The sequence below is a fragment of the Myotis brandtii genome, unplaced genomic scaffold, assembly GCF_000412655.1.
Source record: "Myotis brandtii unplaced genomic scaffold, ASM41265v1 scaffold187, whole genome shotgun sequence".
NCBI classification, from domain to species: Eukaryota; Metazoa; Chordata; class Mammalia; order Chiroptera; family Vespertilionidae; genus Myotis; species Myotis brandtii.
Genome location: NW_005356944.1, coordinates 2,355,746 through 2,378,558, shown reverse-complemented (window position 1 = coordinate 2,378,558; position 22,813 = coordinate 2,355,746). Strand labels below are relative to the sequence as shown.

General features: G+C 39.3%; 1 protein-coding gene across 2 annotated transcripts in view; it reads right to left on the bottom strand.

Moving 5' to 3' along the window:
• LOC102243045 (chromosome unknown open reading frame, human C11orf80) overlaps positions 1-22,813 on the bottom strand; it is a 52,978-nt gene extending 30,165 nt beyond the window's left edge. Inside the window, exons 1-5 of one of the 2 annotated variants that reach the window (XM_014538086.1) lie at positions 22,748-22,807; positions 20,127-20,259; positions 16,266-16,319; positions 8,401-8,510; positions 1,083-1,166 (exon numbers count right to left, since the gene is read on the bottom strand). In XM_014538086.1, the coding sequence (XP_014393572.1) occupies positions 1,083-1,166; positions 8,401-8,510; positions 16,266-16,319; positions 20,127-20,259; positions 22,748-22,777 (411 nt within the window). In that variant the 5' untranslated portion in view covers positions 22,778-22,807. Of the gene's footprint in view, positions 1-1,082; positions 1,167-8,400; positions 8,511-16,265; positions 16,320-20,126; positions 20,260-22,747 lie in introns of both variants that reach the window. The other variant, XM_014538087.1, reaches the window with a different exon arrangement.

Sequence of the window (22,813 nt, the reverse complement as noted above, 5' to 3'; positions counted from 1 at the left end):
ACCCTTTAGTCTGCAGGCTGATGCTCTATCCACTGAGCCAAACCAGTTAGGGCAATTAATTCCCTTTTAATGTGCACGAATTTTGTGAACCGGGCTACTAGTCACTTTAGAAAAGCCAGGTTTAACAAAAAAAGAATGAAACACAGAGGAGTGGAAAGAAATACCCAAATTGATACAATAAAACAGTAAAGAAGCCCCTGGCCAGTTTTGATGGATGATTAGAGCCTCAGCCTAAGGACCAAAGAGTCTCAGATTCGATTCCCAGTCAAGGGCACACACAACTGGGTTGTGTGTTCGCTCCCCACCTTCAGTAGGAGCGCGTGTGGGAGGCAACCAGTCGATGCATCTCTCACATCTATGTTTCTCTCTCTCTTCTCTTCTCTTCTCTTCTCTCTCTCTCTCTCTCTCTCTCTCTCTCTCTCCCCTCCCTCCCTTTTTTTTTTCTCTCAGAAAAAGCAATGGAAAAATATCCTCTGGTGAGGATTAACAACAACAAAAAAGTAAAGAAATAAGAATACGAATCCAAAAGAGAATCTCTCTGTATCCAAGGGCTCCCAACTATGTCACATCACCAACATCAAGATTGCCTTAGGGACACAGAAACCAAATTGATTCAATATTAAAAGTTGTAATCATGTCATTAAAAGAAAGAGAATCAACTAGGTCCTTCCATGTTTTACAGAGTAGAGGTCTCTTGAAAACATGACTTAGCCCTAGCCGATTTGGTTCAGTGGATAGAGTGTCGGCGCGCAGTCTGAAGGACTGCGGGTTCAATTCCAATCAAAGGGCACGTACCTCAGTTGCAGGCTCAGTCCCCAGCCCTAGTTGGGGCTCGTGTGTGAGGGCGGTTATCGATGTGTCTCTCTCACATCGATGTTTCTCTCTCTCTCCCTCTCTCTCTCTCTCTCTCTCTCTCTGTCTCTCCCTTCCCTTCCACTTTCTCTAAAAAAAAAATCAATGGAAAAATATCTTCGGGTAAGGATTAACAAACAAACAAAACAACAAAGAACAAAATAAAATAAAATACTAAAAAAAACATGACTTAAATAAGAGAATCTTTATTGTGCAAAATAACAGCTTACCTTAGGGTGCACCATGACAATTTTGCGTAAAAAATTCTTTATAACCAGACTATCTGTCATCAAAGTTCTTGGCTTTTCATCAACCTGTAACAACACAACAAAACATCCACCACTTATACACAAACTCAAAAGCACAAATGAATCAAATTATGGTATTTCTTCCTATAAAAATAACACCTCAGAAAGCTTTTCAGACATTCAAGGGGAAACATCTTTGGGTCTTAGAATTAGACACAAAAGGGAATCTAATAGCCATCACTTCTTAGGTTAAAGTACTTATTTTATTGACCTTCAGGAGACACATGAACAATGATTATAGTAAAACCCACAATATCAAAATTACCTGCAGGAACAAATTTAAAAGTAATTTAAAGTAATTCAGAATGAACCTGAGAAAAATAACATTTGTATTAAGAATATGAGTGAAGCCTGGCTGGCGTGGCTCAGTGGTTGAGCTTCTACCCATGAACCAAGAGGTCACTGGATCGATTCTTGGTCAGGCACATGCCTGGGTTGCAGGCTTGATCCCCAGTAAACGGCATGCAGGAGGCAGCTGATAGATATTTCTAGCTCTCTATCACTCTCCCTTCCTCTCTCTCTAAAATCAATTTTAAAAAACATGTATAAAAAATTACTTAAGTGACCATGGATAAAAAATCACTTAACTGCTCTGGACCGTATTTCCTAATCTGCAAAAGAGGGGTAATACCCTTTTACCTCACAGAACTGTTTTAAGGATCAAATAATCTGAAAAATATATATATATATAGAACCCTAATATGCAAAATATAAAACCCTAATATGCAAATAGACCGAATGGCGGAATAACTAACAACTGGTCGCTATGATGTGCACTGACCACCAGGGGGCGCACACGGAACATGGCAGACGTCGGCAGCAGGAAACAGAGTGTGGAACATGGCGGGTGTCGGCCATAGTGGGATGGTGGAGCAGGTGAGCAGGGGTGCCAGACCAAGGCAGGGTGCCAGTTGCTGTCATCAGGGTGAGCCTCTGGTGATTACTGAAAATTCTTTGCTCCTGTGTGCCACGATCCCACCTGACGCACCTGCTGCTGGCACCAGCCCCGATAGCTCAGCTCCATCAGTGGGTGCAAGCTGTGGCTGCCGGCCCCAATCGCCCCTGAGGGCTTCTCCCCCTTCCCCTGCTCCTGAAGGGTAATCGGGGCAGCAGCTGCCGCTCGCACCCACTGCTGGTGCCAGCCCCAATTGCTCCATGATGTCAGCGGGTGTGAGCGGGCCAGCGCTGTCAGCACATAGGAGTGGTGGGAACGGGGCTGCCGGTAGAGAGGGGACCAGGGGCCACGGTGGGAGGGGCCAGGCAGGGGCACGGAGGATGGGCTGAGACCTACCCTTGTGCCCACCACACCCTTGGGGCCCACAGTTCCTTTTAAGGTGCATGATTTCGTGCACTGGGCCCCTAGTATGTTATACATGGTAATAATAATAATAGATACCACTTCTTGAATGCCTACTAAATGGCAAGCATTGTGCAGGTGCTATATACACATTATCTCCCAGCAATCCTGGAGGTAGGTATTACTATTCCTTCTTTGTAGATTTAAAACAAAAACAAATTGAGGCTCAGAGAAGTTAAGCAACTTGCCTAAGGTCACTAAACTGTTCAGTGTTAGAGCCAGAATTTGATCCTTAATCTATCTAAAACAAATTTGCCCATGCTCTTTCCAATATACCCTGACACATACTTATAAATATAGTAAGATTTACTATCCAATGAAGGCTTTCTCTATTCCAGAAATAATGCTAAAGTATCTTATTTGTATTACCTATAACCAATATTTTCAGGATGAAAAAAGTGAGTTTCAAAGAAGTTAAAACTTTTGCAAGCATACCAAATCTGGCTCCAAAGCTTTAGTATTAACCACTTCCCTATACTAACTCAGTATTTTTAATATTGTGTCCCTAAAACCAAAATTGGAAAGTGTCTCCTGGAAAAGGGAGAAGTCCAGAAGAATAATAAGAAGAAATAGAGTCAGAATTAGTAAGTTCTTATTGGTGGCTCAGAGAATACAGAGCCATGTACTGGGTACATAGTAAAGAAAAAAAAGGTCCAATCTCAAAATCTCATAATAAAGAGAAACATGTAAATATTTAATAAAGGATAAATTATAACACCTTTTATAAATACACTGAAAAAGAGCTCAAGAACTGTGTGATGGGTTGGGGATAATTAGAAAAAATATTAGAAAAAAGGGGTTAGAATTATTAGAAAAATTTGGAAACCAACCTACAATTATTCATACACATAAATAGTGGTAATTAAATGGTAACTGCAGCACACATCATAGTCACATCCTTCATTTAAAATTTTTTATTATAAAATGTTCAAACAGTAGGAAAGCAGTGATCTCTTAAAAGCATTTTCTGTACTTAACACTTCCAAAACAACTTCTTGGAACAGTTTCAAACTTCTGTAACCTTGGTGATTATAGGGCGTGTCATAGAAAGCACTAATTATATCTAGCAAATACATGAAAGTTCCTTGAGCAGCTACCAGAGAGGAGCTACAATTAATAATGATGAGAGCTACCATTTAATGAACACCTGCTAGATGACAAGCAGTTTATATGCAAGCAGAAAACACCCCCACTTTATTGATGAGGATAATGAAACTAAATAAGCTAATTAATCTGTCCAAGGTAACATATAGCTCGCTAAGTGGCAGAATTGGTATTCAAACCTAGATCTGATTACCTCCAAACCCCACATTCCACTATGCAATGCTGCCTCTCCAAAGAATGTTCATTTTCTATGCATATAGCTATCTGAATCAGATATTACATAATCTGCCATTCTTTTTTATGGATCCTGGCAGGCAATGCTTACGCATGACTACTGAATATATGTATTTATTCACTCATAAAACACTTAATGTTGCTTATTATGCACCTAGGCCTACAGAGATAAAACAATCTCAATTTGAAGAGTTCACAGTAAGTAGAAAAGACATACAAATAAATAACTTTTATGACAACATAAAAAGTTTTATGATTTAAATATATAAAAAGATGCTAAAGAAATACAAGAAGGACTGGCACCTAATCCAGACGAGAAGATAAAAAGACCTAAGGTCAGGTCAACAGAGGATAGTTAACATAAAGCAAATAGCTTCTTTTAAGATCTCATAAATTATTGAGAGAAAGAGATACAGAGATGGCCAGGCAGACAGGCACACTTTGACTGACTGCAAATTCTTTTATGGCCTTTTATAATTGTGTGTTAGAAACCCAGTACCCCAGCCTGACATACCTACAGAAGCAGTGAATTTACTTAAGTGCTCTTAGGAAAAAACAGATGCTGCCAGCCCTTGGCAGCAGAAACCACCATTGAATTATATGTTTCAGCCTTTACCTTTAAATACAAGTCTAATTATATGATAGAATATGGGAGCTGTTTTATATTTTGAAACCTGAACTTATGCAGTCATGGGACCTATATGACTTTCTAGAAGAAAGTCAATCAGTGTCTCTTGTCTTTAAATAGATAGACAATAGGTAGATAAATACATAGATGTATGTATGTATATATATATATATATGAAATCTACCCATTTTTTTCATTTAGTATTATAGCAAAAAATAAATATCCTATCTAATAATAGACAAACAGGATAATTGACCGTACCTTCGCTATGCCTCCCATTGGCTAATCAGCATGATATGCAAATTAACCACCAACAAAGATGGCGGTTAATTTGCATACATAGGCTCCAAGTGGCGGAGCGAAGACTGAAGGTGAGCCGGAGCCGCAAAGACGGAAGATGGAAGGCGGCTCCGGCCAGGGCCGTGAAGACGGAGGACGGAAGGTGGCTCCGACCGGAGCAAAGGCCTGGGTCTCGGGTGCTGGAGGAAAACTGGTGCCAGCAGCCAGAAGGGAAGGCCTATTGCACGAATCTCTGTGCAACAGGCCTCTAGTATATAAATAAATATAAAAATGGGTAAAGATGTCAAGAAAATCCTATAAAATCAAATTTTGTTTGTTACCCAGCCTAATAGACCTCAAGATGCAGGACTGACTCAGCATAACCAAAAACCCCACCTCTCTTCTAAATGAAGCTTTTCTCAGGCTTTCCTGAGATTAGTGATTCTCACATGCCCAAAGCAGATTATTACTAGAGGCCCGGTGCACAAAATTCATGCACTCGGGGAGGGGCGGGTCCCTCAGCCCGGATTGCAAGAAGGTGCAGGCCAGGCCGAGGGACCCCACTGGTGCACGATTGGGGCCAAGGAGGGACGTGGGAGGTTCGCCAGTCAGGGAGGGACCACGAGAGGGCTCCAGGGCATGTCCAGCCCATCTCACTCAATCCCAATTGCCCGGACACCAGCAGCAAGCTAGCGTCTGCCCCCTGATGGTCAGTGCATGTCACAGCGAGCAATTAAGCATCTTTAGCATATCATTAGCATATTACACTTTGACTGGTTGAATGGACAACTGGATGACCAGGCACTTAGCATATTAGGCTTTTATTATATAGGATAGCTTTTTCATGGATGTCTGCCATGAACCTTGCTACTTGACCCTTCTCCCCAATTGAGGTATATATAATGAAATCTTTCACAATCTCCTCTCTCTCTTCTTACTATCTTCAAATACCTTTATTATTATTATTTTTAATCCACCTGAGGGTATTTTCCCATTGATTTTTAAAGAGAATGGAAGAAAGACAAGAGATAAATATTGATGTGAGAGAAACACATTCATTGGTTGCCTTCTGGAGGAACCCAGACTGGGGAGGAGCCTGCAACTGAGGTACAGGTATGTGCCCTTGACAGGAATCAAACTCGGGACCCTTCAGTCCGTAGGCTGACACTCTATCCATGGAGCCAAACTGGCTAGGGCTTCAAATACCTTTAAATAGCTGCCCAGTACCAGAGACAATGGAACAAATGCTTTCAGGAAATCCTTATTCCTCTGAGGTTATACTTCTCTTTTACAAACTCTCTCCATCCATCACCAGCTGACTGCTGAGCACTAAACTCAGTTTTCCTCTGCACTTCAAGTCCTGCCATCATTTTAGCTGATTTCCACATCCAAGTAGTTGACCAGTCCAAGAAACAATTTAGTCTCACAATTCCCTGGCCCCTTCAACTTCAATAATCTTGATTTACACTCATTTCCAGACATACATTTCCATAGCCATAGCTTGAAACCGTACCATTCTGGAAACCTTAAAATGAAATATTCCATTTTTTAAAATATATTTTATTGATGTTTTAGAGAGGAAGGGAGAGGGATAGCGTTAGAAACATCAATGAGAAACATTGATCAGCTGCCTCCTGCACACCTCCTACTGGGGATGTGCCCACAACCAAGGTGCATGCCCTTGACCGGAATTGAACCTGGGACCCTTCAGTCCGCAGGCCAACGCTCTATCCACTGAGCCAAACCGGTTAGGGATGAAATGTTCCATTTTTATGGGAAAAGCTGTATACCAAGTTGTTAATAGTGGCTACCTTGATTAAGTCAAATTATTTGTGCTCTAAATGCTCACTTTGATTTTCCTGTGGGAAACACTGCTTTTGTCATAAGGAGAAAAAACACACACAAGAGAAACTTTATTGCTCTGATGACTTCTTATACTTTCAAGTCTCTAAACCCCTTACAGTCAGAATACCTGTTTTTCAGCCTCATCAAGACCTAGATCTTGACCCCTTCCCACTGGGTTAGGTACCCTTCCTCTATGCAATCATAGCATTCAGTGCTTACTTCTATCATGATGCATATTACACTGTACTGTAATTACCTGTTTATCTTTTCCTTTAGATTCCAAGTGCCTTGGGATCAAGTAACATGTTTTGGAATTATGTACCTTCAGTATCTAGCACAGTGAGACCAACTTGAACAAAAACAGGTTTCTGAATGAATAAATACTGGAACAGCATTGATCAATGAGTAAGGCTTGTTCAAATTCTGTCACTTAAGTTTTGTAGGACCTTAAGAAAGTTAAATTCTGTGAATCTCAGTTTTCTTACCTATAAAATGGGGTGATAATCCTTGTCCTATCCACTTCATAGAGTATCAGGAGGCTTAATATAAAAATGTTAGGATTGTTCAGACTGACTAAAACACGTGATCTCCTTTTCTAGAACTGCTTTCCTTGGTTCACTGGCATCAGCTATTTTATTGCTATTTGACATTAATAGTTTCAGAGCTGACTAACCATTAATTGCTCCAGATTGTTTACCCTTCAGTTCCCCTAAAGAAGATAAGGCACAGTCAGGGATATTTGTTGTCCTGATACCATACTCATTCCTTTTAGAAGCATACAATTGTTCAAACATGTAGAAAGGCCTCTCAAGTGCTTTTTTGGGAGAATGTTTAAGGTACTCTAACTCTTTATGTCTCCGCCAACTCAAAGGAAGGAAAGGGGAACTTACCTGCTCATTAGGAATCATTGGAATTTTTAAAGTATTCCAAAGCCCAGGCCACACCTGTTATGAACTGAATTGTGTCTCCCCCCGCCCCCAAATTCATATATTGAAGCCTAGCCCTCCAAGTGACGGTGACTGTATTCAGAGATAGTACCTTAAAGATGTAATTAAGCATAAATGAGGTCATAAGGGCGAGGCGCTAATTTGATAGGACTGGTGTCCTTATAAGAAGAGGAAGAGCCCTAGCCAGTTTGGCTCAATGGATAGAGCGTTGGCCTGTGGAATGAAAGGTCCCAGTCAAGGGCATATGCTGGGGCTGCAGGCTCCATACTCAGTAGGGGGTATGCAGGAGGCAACCAGCCAATCACTGATTCTCTCTCATCATTGATGCTTCTATCTCTCTCCCTCTCCCTTCCTCTCTGAAATCAATAAAAACATATTTTAAAAAAATAAATTCAGAAGAGGAAGAGATACCAGACAGCTCTCTCCAGATATATACATGTGAAGAAACAGTGACAAGGCACTATGATCTTGGACTTCTAGCCTCCAGAAGTATAAGAAAATAAATTTCTGTTCCCCTAAAGAACTCAACTTTAATCCACCCAATCTCTGGTATTTTTTTTATAGCAGCACAAGCAGACTAATCCAACATCTTAGACCAATTAAATCAGTACCTTTTGGAGTGGGACACAAATATTAATATTTTGGAAGCTCCTAGATTTAAAATTTGTGCAGGAAAGTTTGGGAATCAATGCCTTATTTCATTTCAAGTTTGAACTGTGATGCACTTAAGCCTTTCTTTCCTGTTACTAGATTTGTAAAAAAAAACAAAACAAAACAAAAACAAAACAAAACAAAAAAAAAAAAAACAAAATAACAATGATTTATAGAACCACAAAAAAAACCTGCCTCAAAAGTCATCTGGAAAGGTGTTACCCTTGAAATGTCCTGAGAATAGCTGACTTCCTCTGAAGTCCAATTCAGTTTTGCAGAGGATCCAGGCAGTATAGATTGCATTTCTGTGTGAGAAGAAATGGTGACAAAATAGAACAAACAGTTTGGACAAGCACCAGAATTTCTGGAATTGTTTATTAAACTTAAGAGCCAAGAAGGCTTTTCCCTGATGAAAAGATTATCTGCAAAATTTAAAGTATGACTGGAAATAGCTATGCATCAACAAATTGCTTGAACATTTAGAATTACATTATGGGGTTAAGACATTTAATCTCATGTTTTCAATTTTTCACATTTGCTAAATCATTTGTATTTTCAGTTACTTTCCACAAGGTCATATCCAATGCCAGAAATCTTCAGAGTTCTATCTGATATTCTTGTATTTTTTAAATAAATTCATTCATTATTTAATAAACACAAATCCAGCAAGTGAGCTTATTTAGAACCAAAAGTGGAAAAATTCACGAATGACCCTCTCAGCCACTTACTAATATATTGTTATTTAATAAGGTACTTTTTAACAAAGAAAAACAAATCTTGCTACTTTAATTCATAAATTAACCACCTGGTGCATTTACATGTGTTGACTCAATTATATTTCCACAAGGCATCAGTGAGTCCTGGGTCATCAACAAAAAGTACCTCAAAGTATGCACAAACTCTTCTTCCTTTCCGTACCCTGACACTCATATTACAAAAGGAAAAAACAAATTTCCCATTTTATAAAATGCCATCCTTATTTCCTCTCTACAGTAGTATTATAAAGAACTAACTATAAATATAGATATCTCAGTTTCCACAAGTTCTACTTTGTGAGGTTGACAATAATATTATATAAGAACTCAACTTTAAGAATGTAATAATAGCCCGGCCGGCATGGCTCAGTGGTTGAGTGTTATCCTATGAACCAGGAGGCCATGGTTCCATTCCCTGTCAGGGCACATGCCCAAGTTGGAGCTTCACCCCCAGTAGGGGGCGTGCAGGAGGCAGCCCAATCAATGATCCTCTCTCATCATTGATATTTCTCTCTCTCTGTCTTCCCTTCCTCTCTGAAATCAATATATATTTTTAAAAATATAACAAAATATATCCCAAAACAACACAACTTTCTCCTAAAGCATTCATTCTATATATCTAATAAAATTTTAATCATCTCAAAAAGTATGGATATTAACCCAGCCAGTGTGTCTTAGTGGTTGAGTGTCAACTTTGAACCAAGAGGTCATAGTCCAATTCCCTATCAGGGCACATGCCCAGGTTGCAGGCTCGATCCTCAGGGTGGTGTGTGCAGGAGGAGCTGATCAATGATTTTCTCTCATCATTGGTGTTCCTATCTCTCTCTCCTCCCATTTTGAAATCAATAAAAATATATTTTTAAAAAATTTTAAAGGACTTTACCAAGATCAAGTTCTAACAATCTTAATGGGTAATATTTTCTTGCCATTAGAGTGCTTTTCAAATATAATTCAGTCACAAAGCCCAGGATAATATGGTAACAAGGTTATGCTACACTGAAGTTTAATGAACTTGGCACTGAACCAGGATACCTTACGTCAATCTTTACCACTTATGGACTTTCCGACCTAAGGCGACCCCTTTTTTTCTGTGATTTGGTAGCCTTTCTGTGAAATAAAAAAAATATTGTTCCATTGTTCCCGAATCCTATTTCTCTTTGAAGGAGTAATACGGCAGAATGGGGAAAACATGTAGATGTATGAAAAAAAGGCTTGTCAATAACTCTGAATTCTCCAGAAATCTTAATAACAATCCTATATAATAAAAGCCTAATATGCTAAGTGTCTGACTGTTCGACCATTCAACCAGTCGCTATGACACTCACTGACCACCAGGGGGCAGATGCTCCAACTGGTAGGTTAGCTTGCTGCTGTGGTCTGGCCGATCGGGACTGGGCGAGACGAGCCCGACATGACTTGGAGCCCTCCTGTGGTCCCTCCCCAGGCCCCCGATCATGCACCATTGGGGTCCCTCAGCTTGGCCTGCGCCCTCTCACAATCCGGGACCTCTTGGGGGATGTCGGAGAGTCGGTTTTGGCCCAATCCCCACAGGCCAGGCCGAGGAACCCCACCAGTGCACGAATCCGTGCACCAGGCCTCTAGCTTTAAATAAAATATGTGGTTATTTGGGAGGGAAATCAATTTCAGTTGCCTTATCCCATACATACATACACACACACACACACACACACACACACACACACAATCAAGATAACTGACAAAAGAATTAAATAAAAGCCTCCTATTTCAAGATAAGTCGAGCATATATTGAAATCTCATCTTCCCATTCAAACATATAAAATGATAAAACAAATATTTTTAAATTTTAATAAATATACAGTCATAGTAAGAAAAACAGAAGTGAGAAATCTTTATAGACCAGACACGGAAAGATATTCCCTCATCTTCTGGAAGAAAAAAGAGAGGGATTCCACAATGGTAAGTAAGGACCAACGATGCACCATATTTGGGGCCTGGACTATGAAAAAACAATAGGGCTAATAATGCGACATAAGTTTAAGAGCAAGAGCCACACAGGCCGTACATAGGAGATCTGATAACCAAAACAAAAACAAAGACCAGACATGTGCTGCCTGCTTACCTGAGGGTTGATTAAAGCCAAGTAATGATAGTAGCAGCATCAATGATGCAGAATGAGGGCCATAAAGCCATGTCACATAAATGGGGATGGGACTCAGAATTATATAATCTATTAAGATGCAAGAGCTTTGTATCTTGACCCCCACAAGCAAAGTTTAATCTTACAACATACAATTAACAGTTGAAAGCAAAAATAATAACACTGTAAGGCAGAAATTATGACATTTGAAAATGCCCAAAACAGAGCAAAGAAAAATAGTTTTGACAAAATTGTCATAATTTAAAGATGCTTTGATTGTCTATATAGAGGATCCAAGAGAATCTACAGATAAACAATCAAAATTAAAAATGAATACCATTTGTAATAGCAACAAAAACTATAATAGGAATAAATATAACAAAATTCACATAAAATCTTGAACATTTCTCAATAGTGAGGTATGATTAGATAACCTTAATAAGGAAAGGAGTAAAGAAATATTAAGGAAGCAAAAGAAGACAAATTCATTTATTTTAACTTATTTGATCTTCACTTAATCTTCTCTTTATAAAATCTTGTCATGTGTTATGCAAATCTGGCAATAAGAGACTGTTTAGAACATATCAAAAGCTTGAAGATTAAGTATGGATTTACAGGGTAACCAATGACCTGTGAGTCCACAAACTCTTCTATACTTCTAAATATGAAGCTGAAATAAATCTCAGTTTCCCCGTCTCTGAAACAGAAATGGTGATAATACTTAAGTCTAACCTACCTCATTCAAGAATGAATGATGAATGAGATCATATCTACAAAATGAGCTCCTGACAGAAAAAGTGTTAGATATGTATTGCACTTAGAGTTGTTGACCTTGGAAGATATAAAATTATATCTTTTTAATCTTTGAATATGAGAATCTCAGATTTAAAAATTAAAAGTAAGTCAGACATCTAAGAGTTCACCGTTGGGAGTTTCTCACTCAATGTTGAGCAAGCCTGGACCTGTCAATCTAATGTACGAAAAGCACCACTCCTCATTTCCTTTCCCAACAAATTAACAAAGACTACAAACAAAACTAAACTTTTTAAAAATAGGATCCGTGATGCCAAAAGGGTGAAGTACAGGATAAAAGCTAAAACTGAACCATCATTACCATATAACCATATGTCAACAGCAAAGCTATCTCCCCTATTTACAAGGGCTGTTAATTCTTATTAGTGTTTTGAATAATAATAATAAAAAGGCCATACATTTTCTGATTTGGGACAAACACTAGAATATTTTTTAAAATGAATGCCAAACTGCATTTTAGTAAAGAGTTAAATTATGCCAATAAATATGGGAATGAGGAGATATTTATTTTATTTTTTATTTTTAAAACATATTTTTATTGATTTCAGAGAGGAAGGGAGAGGGGAGAGAAAAACAGAAACATCAATGATGAGAGAGAATCATTGATTGGTTGCCCCTGCACGTCCCCTACTAGGGCACATATCTGCAACCTGGGCATGTGCCCTTGACCAAAATCGAACCCCGGACCCTTCAGGCCAATGCTCTATCCACTGAGCCAAACCGGCTAGGGCTTGAGGAGATATTTAAAAAGATAAATGTGGTGACTTGGGGGGAGGGGTGTGGAGTATAGGGGAGATAAATAGTGATAGAAGGAGGCTTGACATGGGGTGGTGAACACACAATACAGTGTACAGATGATGTGTTGTGGAATTTACACTTAAAATCTGTATAATTTAATCAGTGTCACCCCAGTAAATTCAATAAAAAGGAAAAATGAGATAAAATCAATCAAAATAATATGAATAGAAGAGGCAAGAAAGAAACAACAAAATAGAGACCTATATATATGGCTTTTTTTCACATTCCCCCATCTCATTATTCTCTTCTACTCTTTCATCTTTTCTTCACTAGAGTAAGGACATGATAGGAAGTAGCTTCTAGACTTAGGCAAAAAGGGCAAACTAAAACCATCATGTTTCACCAAATAGATATTTATGATAGAAGTGGTTCTACATAAATGGATAAACATATAAATAAATTAATATATAAATGGATTTCTACATAGACAAGTATATAATGCAGCATAATCTACATATATAAAAAGCTAAGTGACCATCCGTCCATCTGACCATCTGGTAGACATGATGCGCACTGGCAATCTATAATAACAAAAGGGTAATATGCTAATTAGACTGAACGTCCTTATGGGTGTCATTCCGGACGTCCTTCCAGATGAAGCTGGGGCCGGAGCAAAGCCTAGGTCCCGGGTGCCAGAGGGAAGCTGGTACCAGCAGCCGGGGGAAAGAAGGCCTACTCTTGCACAAATTTTCATGCATCGGGCCTCCAGTACATATATTAATATAAAATAATGAGAATTTTTAAACACAAGAATTTATCTTAATGGGCATCATCCTTCAAAGTATAGAAGATTATTCTAATTGACAGAGGACATCAAATCTGGTCGGAGGTATTTTATTCTAATAAGCAATCAAGAGGAACATAAAGCTCTGTTTTAATTAATATATATTTTAATATATAATAATTCTATAGTATAAAAAGCAAAATTAACAAAAAATCAATTCGATTAGATAATGGAGAAGCCAAAGAAAAGTCAAAAATTGAAGCCTGTAGAATTATGAGAATGTTAGTGCTATATCACTGCAAGAAATGCAGCTATTATACAGCAAATTAGTTTTCAAGAAAATGAACCCTTTTTTAGACATGTCACACATGATTTTTCAGAGGGACTTTCAAATGGAATAATAGTCTAATTGACAATAAAAGCCAGAAACATGTTAGTAATAGAAAGGGGAAAAAATAAGTTTCATTAGCATAGAAATGATCATTAAAGTCCCAAAAGTATCAAAGCTATCTGAAGTAAATGTAGAATAATGATGCAGAATAATGAAGGGAAGAAAGTCATAGTGGTGACTGAACTTAAGAATATCTTTTAAAAATATATTTATTTATTTTTAGAGAGAGAAAAAAACATCTATTTGTTGTCCCACTTATTTATATATTCATAGGTTGATTATTTTTTAATATATTTTATTGATTTTTTACAGAGAGAAAGGGAGAGGGATAGAGAGCTAGAAACATCGATGAGAGAGAACCATCGATCAGCTGCCTCCTGCACACTCCCTACTGGGTATGTGCCCACAACCAAGGCACATGCCCTTGACCGAAATCGAACCTGGGACCCTTGAGTCCGCAGGCCAAACCGGTTAGAGCTATGTTTTTATTTTATAATCCACACCCGGTGATATGTTTCCATTGATTTTTAGAGCGAGAGGGAGAGAGAGAAAAAAGCATAAATGTATGAAACATTGATTGGCTGCCTCCCGCACAATCCCCGACCTGTGATGGAACCTGCAACCCAGATACGTGCCCTAACTGGGAACTGAACCTGCAACTCTTTGGTGTATGGTACAACACTCCAACCAAATGAGCCTCCCAACCAGGGCCATTGATTGATTCTTGTATATGCCCTGACCAGGGATCGAACCCACAACCTTGGCATATTGGGATGCTGTGCTAACCAACTGAGCTACCTGGGCAGGGCCTAGGGAAATATCTTCTAAGTTACCAAATAAGCACCTAGAACATACGTACCTCCATAATAGTACTTATAGCATTGTATTTTATTTTCAGAGCTACCTCTCCCTATGATAGTGATGGCGAACCTTTTGAGCTCAGCGTGTCAGCATTTTGAAAAACCCTAACTTAACTCTGGTGCCGTGTCACATGTAGAAATTTTTTGATATTTGCAACCATAGTAAAACAAAGATTTATATTTTTGATATTTATTTTATATATTTAAATGCCATTTAACAAAGAAAAATCAACCAAAAAAATGAGTTCACGTGTCACCTCTGACACGCGTGTCATAGGTTCGCCATCACTGCCCTATGACTTCTTTGTGACAAGATGTTCAATAAAGGTTTACTGGATAAAAGTATAACTAGTTAGGGACCAAAGAAGAAAGAAAACAAAAAACAGAACACATACCATTGAAGAATAGGAAAACAGGGAGGTTTTCTTGATTATTTATTAATCTAGCATAAATAAAACACCCAGAAATATGAGCCTGTTTGTATAGGAATTGATCTGAAGTACTCCAGGTCCAGAGAAAAAGTACCTTGATACAACCTTGATAGAATAGATCGAAAACTAAAGGAAACTGATGTTGAATGGCTCTACAATATACTAGTACAGTTCCCCTAAAGAGAGGTCAGACCTTCTTTTAGGCAGAGAGAAATCAACTGAGCAATGAAGTAGATATAACGTAGTTAACGAACTAAATTCAGAGGCACACTGTTAATTTTGTATAAGTACGTAATTCTTTAGCATCAGGAAATCTGATGGTTAATGAATCAGCCATCAGAGACTTCCTGATGAAGCTAATTAAAGAGTGTAAAGATTTGTGAATGGACCAATTTAAAGCAGTTTGAAAATATTAAGGAATGCTAAATAAATAACAATAGTAATAAAGGCATAATGACTGATGCATAAGCTAGAAAGATAAGGGATTCAAATTCTGGTTTTGGACAATTTCTTTTGTGAGCTTCAATGAGTCATTTCTGTTGCTAATTAGTAAGAATAAATAGCAATATTGAGTGGATGTTGGTAGTATTAAGAATCCTAACAGCTGAAGAGAAAACAGGCTAACGATGGCTACTAAATGTGATTAAGACTCAATTTTTATTGTGTACTTGATGTGCAGTACTTCCTCTTTGGACAAAAGCCATCTCCACTTCATCACAAGACTATAAAAATATAATTAAATAGCCCTGACCGGTTTGGCTCAGTGGATAGAGCATCGGCTTGTGGACTGAAGGGTCCTAGGTTCGATTCTGGTCAAGGGCATGTACCTTGGTTGCGGGCACATCCCCAGTGGGGGCTGTGCAGGAGGCAGCTGATCGATGTTTCTAACTCTCTATCCTCTCCCTTCCTCTCTGTAAAAAATCAATAAAATATATTTTTAAAAATATGATTAAATATGCATATAGTTGCTTTGATTTTTTAAATAACAATTACATTAAGTCAACATGAAACAAACTGTCTTAATGCCTGTATAAACAAAATAAATAGGTGATTATTCCATAAATTATACTCAATTCATTATCTTCTTTCTAGTATTAACAATGATAATAAAACCATTCCCTTATACTGTACATGGCTTTTAGTCTCATGGAAAATGGGTAATTCTTTACCTTTTAGGAAGTTCCTGTAGACCAAACCACCATATATGCTTTCTGAAGAAGCAACTGTAAAAAACAAACAAGAAAATATCATAAATAAAACAATTAAATGGATTTTATCTAAAGAATCAAATGGGAGTCTAAAAATACGGCTTATAGACACAACATAAAAAAGATGACCACTACTAATGAGTTCAGTAAAAATGGAGGCATCAAAGAAAAATTATGGGGGGGGAAGGACACATATGTAATATCCTTTGTAATACTTTTAGTAATAAAAAAAAAAGAAAAAAAAGAAAAAGAAAAATTATGAAATCACATGACTGTTTGGGGGCAGCATAACTTCTTGGAGATGGGACCAAATAGCAAGTCTTTTTACTTATATTCAATACCAGTACTGCCTCTTTGGATATTACTATTCCCAGTAGGAAAGGAATTTAGAAAGAATGCAAACTGTAGCTAGTAAATAGAGTACATCATGCCAATAACCCACATTCCAGTGTAAGATTCAATAAAAATTTTTGGCTTTCTTTTAACCAATTTACTCATTAGTAAAAAATACTTTATTAGACTATCAGGTAAGAATTCTCTGTATCTAGAGTTCTAAATTGGATCATTAGGACATTTGGAGCAATAATTCTTCATGGGAAGAAGGTGAAGGAAAAAGCATACCCTAAGAAGGGAAAAATGATGAGAACTACATGGAGACTTTTTTCCAAACTGAACATGTCCTCTCACTGAAGAATGTGATCTGATAATTAAGAATCTAATAATCACTGCCAAACGTGTCTATCCCTTAAGAAAGTTGTATTCTTTAAGCAGGGAAAAAAGGTTGAGAATGTGACTAATGGCTACTGTACTGAGTAGCACAGATATAGAACATTCCCATTATCACAAAAAGTTCTATTAGATAAGCAATGTCCTAGATTTTGAATGATCTGGACAAATGGTACATACTTCAAAAGGCGTAAGTCCAAGTAGCATAGAACATTTAATAAGAGACAATCATCTATTTTTTTTCTTAGTGTTCCTCACAGGCATAAACTGGCCATATCTTAAAGAGTGGGTCATTGGGACAGGGATGGCATGTAGGAGTAGATCTATACTAGTGATTTGTGAGGAGCTAGAACATTAACAAGAAAAATTAACAAAATCTGTATGTCTTGCAGCATGTTCATGATATTTTTCAATTGCATGTCACACTTCTTCTTCTAACACCTTTTCTTAGTTTTAAGAAGTATCATGTCAACAACTGTTGAAAATGGGCACTTTTGGTGCACATGCTTAAGGAAAACAATCATCCTACACTCCATCCATCCCCCAATTTTCAGCTATACTTCAGTTTCTGTATTAAAGTGCTGTCATTCAAAGATGACAGTAGAGACTAATTTGTAGAACACATTTTTAGAGGAACAGCATTCCCCAAAATTCCCTCTTTAGAACAAATGATCTTAAAAAATAAAAAAAATTTAAAGAGCTATAAGGTCAAGTATGTTTAGGAAATGCTATACATAACCCGTTTTGAATGATTCACAGTCCACGATGGCATATTAAAGGCTCTGAGAAGATCCAAAGTAATGACACTTTAGATTCCACTTTGTAAAGTATTTGATTGTCTAACTGCTATGCTGTATACCTGATACTAATACAAAATAATATTGTAAACTGTAATTAAAAAAACAACTCCTTGATTTTAACTGGCATTCCCCAAATGTAGATGACTACATTAGCTCCTTTCTCCTAACTCATATAAACATCCTGTAGTACACATGGTGGGGAAACAATGTAACACTTGTTAAAGCTTTCAGCAATTACTGATGGAAAGAAACCATGTAAGCATTTCTCAGCTTCTCATGGATGGATCATTCCAGTAATAAAATTTGCTGGTTTATTGGAAAGTTGAATTTTGTGCCTCTTTTAGAGATTTTGAAGAACTAAGCCCCAATACTTGTCACTTTTTAAAAATATGTTTTAATTTTTTTTTGAAAGAGAGAAAGGGAATGGGATAGAGAGAAATATTGATGAGAGACAAACACCATCGATCTTGCATGCCCCTACTGGGTATTGAGCCTGCAACCCGGGCATGTGCCCTGACCAGGACTTGAACCAGTGGCTTCTTGGTTCATGGGTCGATGCTCAACCACTGAGCCACACCAGCCTGGAAAGCTCCAGTACTTGTGAATATGTCCTTATTTGGAAATAGGGTCCTTGTGGATGTCATCAAGTTAAGATGAGGTGGTACCAGATTAAGGTAACCCTAAATCCCAGTGGTGTCCTTATAAGAAGACACAGATTAACATCAGGTGAAGACAGATGCAGAGATTGGAGTGATGTGTCTACAAGTCAAGAAACACCAAGGGCCTGCCAGAAGCTAGGAGAGAAACATGGAATAGATTTCTCCCTCAGAGCCTCCAAAAAAAAAAACACACCAAACCTACTGATACTTTGATTTTGGACTTTTACCTCTGTAACTGTGAAAGAATACCTTTATTTTGTTTTAAGACACCCAGTTTGTGGTACTTCATTACAGCAGCCCTACATAAGTAATATTCTATCTACCTGGTGAGACTATGACCATGTGAATAGAAAAAATCTAGAAGAATATATATTGAATGTTATTTAATAATTATCACAAGAGGTAAGATTATCAGAAAGTCTCGCTTTCCATAATATATACTTCTGTAATGTTGGAATATTTTGTGAGAAGCATATATCACCTTTCCTCCTACCAAAGGAAGGAAGGAGGGGAGGGAGGGAAGGAGGGAGGGAGGAAGAAAATAAGTACAGAGAGATCAGAGACAGTCCAGAGAAATGCTCCTATACTACATGGCTTGAGGAAATTCATTAGGCTCAAAATACCTTTGGAATGGGTTTCTTGCCAAAAGATAGTGTGGCTCAAGTCCTTTGCTTTGAGTGAAATTAAGTTTATATTAGCAAGAGTTTACTGGATTAGAATCAATGCATAATCTAATACAACCATATATAGACCAACATCACCCTAGCCACATAGCTAACCATCTCTCTCATGAATGGTGGAAACTACGTCCAGTCAGAGTGGAGTTCATGTAGAGTAGAAGCAAACCAACCTATCATGCCTCTCTTGAGGATGTTTACTGACAGGTACACAAAGAGAAGACATGTGATTACGGTTCAGGTGAGAAAATGTCTTGTAGAGCCTACAGTACTACCCAATCTCAACTGGGACTCAGGGTGACTGCCTCCTCTAAGGTTTCAGGACAACTTCATTCCAAAGTATTCTTCAATAAATCTACACACACACACACACACACCCCAAAACCCAAACAAACAAGGAAGTTATCACTTTACAAATTCAAGAAAATTAGTTTCAGAGTCACTCAATGCATTAGCTTCCCTGAAAAGTTTAGGCAAAATGGCAAAAGAATAAGTGCCAAATGGAAGAGATATGTATTTTCAAACTAACGGCAAGTTAGTATTATCAAAGTATGTACTATTCATCATTTTATTTTTTTTCTTCCTTCATTATTTTTTTGGCTTCTCCAACTACTAAAGGCTAGACATGAAAGAAAGGAGATAAAATATAATGCAATATCATTTTGCTGTAAAAGAGGAGGTGAAAACCAAAAGCAAGAGTGAGATTATTTCTGAGCAATTTTACCTTAAGCCAGTAAAATAAAGGATCCTGTGATGTCATTCTACTCAGTTTTCCTATATGACACATTTGTAAATCTATCAGCAGATACTTATTACATAATCATTTAAGTTTTTTAACTATGGAACAACCCTGAAGTGATAACATAAAAGATTATGACTAATTGAATTTTAAAAATAAACTATAACATAAATCATGACAATCAAAGATAGAGAATTCAACATTTTTCTTCCTCCACTTACTAGTTGTTACACAATGAAGAGTATTTTCCTGTTGCTTAGAATTTAATGCTTCTATGGAAATCACTAGCTGTCCTTCTAGCAATGCTCCATTTGCTGTTTCACACTTCCAGTGAATTATTAAATATTTCAAAATCTGAAAAGGGCATAATTCAAAGAAAACACAATCTTCTTTAGAAATCATGGTAATAAAATTATGATAGTTAACAATTTAATTTCAAAAAATAATCTTGCTTGCAAAATGTCAGATTTACATTTGTTCAGAACAAAGCATTGTGTCTAAACAGATGAAACAGCTTAGGGGAGTGACCTAAAGGAGACAGTGAAATTCAACACAATGCCCAACAAGACAGGAAGTGGAGACACCAAATTGCTTTATTCAAAGAATAAGTTCATCTGGAAATAATAATTTGAAAAATTAAGTGGGGATTTGTTTTTCTGTCTTTTTTTTTCTTCCCAAATAAAATCAAACATTAAGTTATGACTCATCTTTAGCTTTCATTAAATCAACATTTCTGAGGGTCATAATACTAGTTAAGAACACTGGCTCTGGAGGCAGATGCCTCTATTTTAACCCTGATGCCCCAATTCTAGCACGTGACCATGGGAACTTATTGCTCTGGATCTCAGCTTCCTCGTTTATAAAAATGAGAACCACATACGGCTACTGCTGAACGTGCAAACTGCTTAATACAGTGCCTGGCATGTAGTAAATGCTTAATAAATATTACCCATTATCCTATATAATAAAAGGGTAATATGCAAATTGACCCTAACAGCAGAATAACTGGGAATGACTGGTCACTATGACACACACTGACCACCAGGGGGCAGGCGCTCAATGCAGGAGCTGCCCCCTGGTGGTCAGTGCGCTCCCACAGGGGGAGCTCTGCTCAGCCACAAGCCAGGCTGATGGCTGCCAGCACAGCGGTGGTGGCGGGAGCCTCTCCCGCCTCCTCAGCAGCGCTAAGGATGTCTGACTGCAGCTTACCCCTGCTCCCTGCTAGCAAGTAGACATCCCCCAAGGGCTTCCGGGCTGCCAGAGGGATGTCTCAGCTGCCAGGTCCCCAGGGGATCAGGCCTAAGCCAGCAGGTGGACATCCCCCGAGGGGTCCCAGACTGTGAGAGGGCACAGGCCGGGCTGAGGGACCCCCTCCCCCCACCGCAGTGCACACATTTTTGCACCGGGCCTCTAGTTTCTAATAAGCTCATCTGCAGTAGACTGCACACAGTATTTTAAGTTGAACAGATCTCCAAGATGTCTGGATGAAACATTCAATCTTGAAGAGATAAATTTGAAACAAAATATATTGTATTTAGTTCCATTATTATTTATGAACATGGACACTCACTTCCACATGAAGGTACCATACTAATGATTACCCCTTTAAAAAAAAAAAGAAAGCATATCTCAGTAAGAGAACTTGGGAACTCAGGTCCTAATTTGCACCGGAGTTTACAAAGATGGCCTCCAGGCTTTGCACTAACTCTCCTTCTCGCATCCCGCGGCTCCCTTATCCGTAATGAGAGCGCGCAGATGGGAAATGAACGCTGACCGGCCTGAGGCAGCGGCTCTGCGCTCTGTCCTAGGTTCCGTCGCCTGTAAAATCTCATCCTCCCACTTTCCTGGATGATAACCAAGGCGGCAGGAAGGCCCACGAACGCTTCCCGCCGCCAGGTGAACCCCGTGTGTGCAGCTTACGTGCTATCTCGTGGGCCTAGTGTCCCTGACAAGGCCCGGAGCTAAGAATCAACCCGAGCCCTAACCGGTTTGGCTCAGTGGGTAGAGCTTCTGAAAGGTCCCAGGTTAGATTCTGGTCAAGGGCATGTCCCAGGTTCGATTCCAGTCAAGGGCATGTACCTGGGTTGCAGGCACATCCCCAGTGGGGGGTGTGCAGGAGGCAGCTGATCGATGTTTCTCTCTCATCGATGATATTTAAAAAAAAAAAAGAAAGAAAGAATTCAACCCGAGAACGGCTGTGGAAGGGCCGTCATGGATGACAAGTGCCGCCGGCCGGTGCCAGGGGCTCAGTCCCACCTCCCAGAGCAGGAATCTGTGTCTGGTCCGTGCAGTGGTCAGAGCTGGGTGAGGCCTTCCATCCCTCACCCGGCGGTTCCCGGCCAGGACCCAGGAAGCCGCCCGCACCTGGGCTGGCCGAGGGCCCACAACTGATCCCCTCTCTCCCGTTTCGCATGGGTTGGTCCCGTCCCTTCTGTCCACGGCCCTCCCGGCACTGAATGGGGCCCCCGAGGCTGGCACCCCTGCCCTAACCCGGGCGACCGCGACTGTTCGGAAACAGTTCCACTTGCTGGGCCTCGGTTTTCTCAGCTGTGACGCGGGGGCGGCAGCATGTGGCCGTTCCCTCGGCTGAGTAACTACCCCTCCGAGGCCCCGTGCTTCACTGCCCGAGGCCCCCACACCCGGGGGACCCCACACCCGGGCCTCATCGGCTCCTCACAGCCCTTGTGCGGCAGGCTGACCGGCACCGAATCCTATCGTTCCTGAACTTTCCTTTGCCCCCTCAGGCAAGGCCACGCCCCTCTGCCCGAACTTCGCGAGGTCTCACAAAGCCCCGCTTCTCATAGACTACCCTCTGCTTTGTCTCCCTTCCCGGCATCATCACCTCACAGACAGCCACAGCCGTCCCCTCCATTTCGCACAAGGACCGGCAGCGACGCCCAGCAGCCGA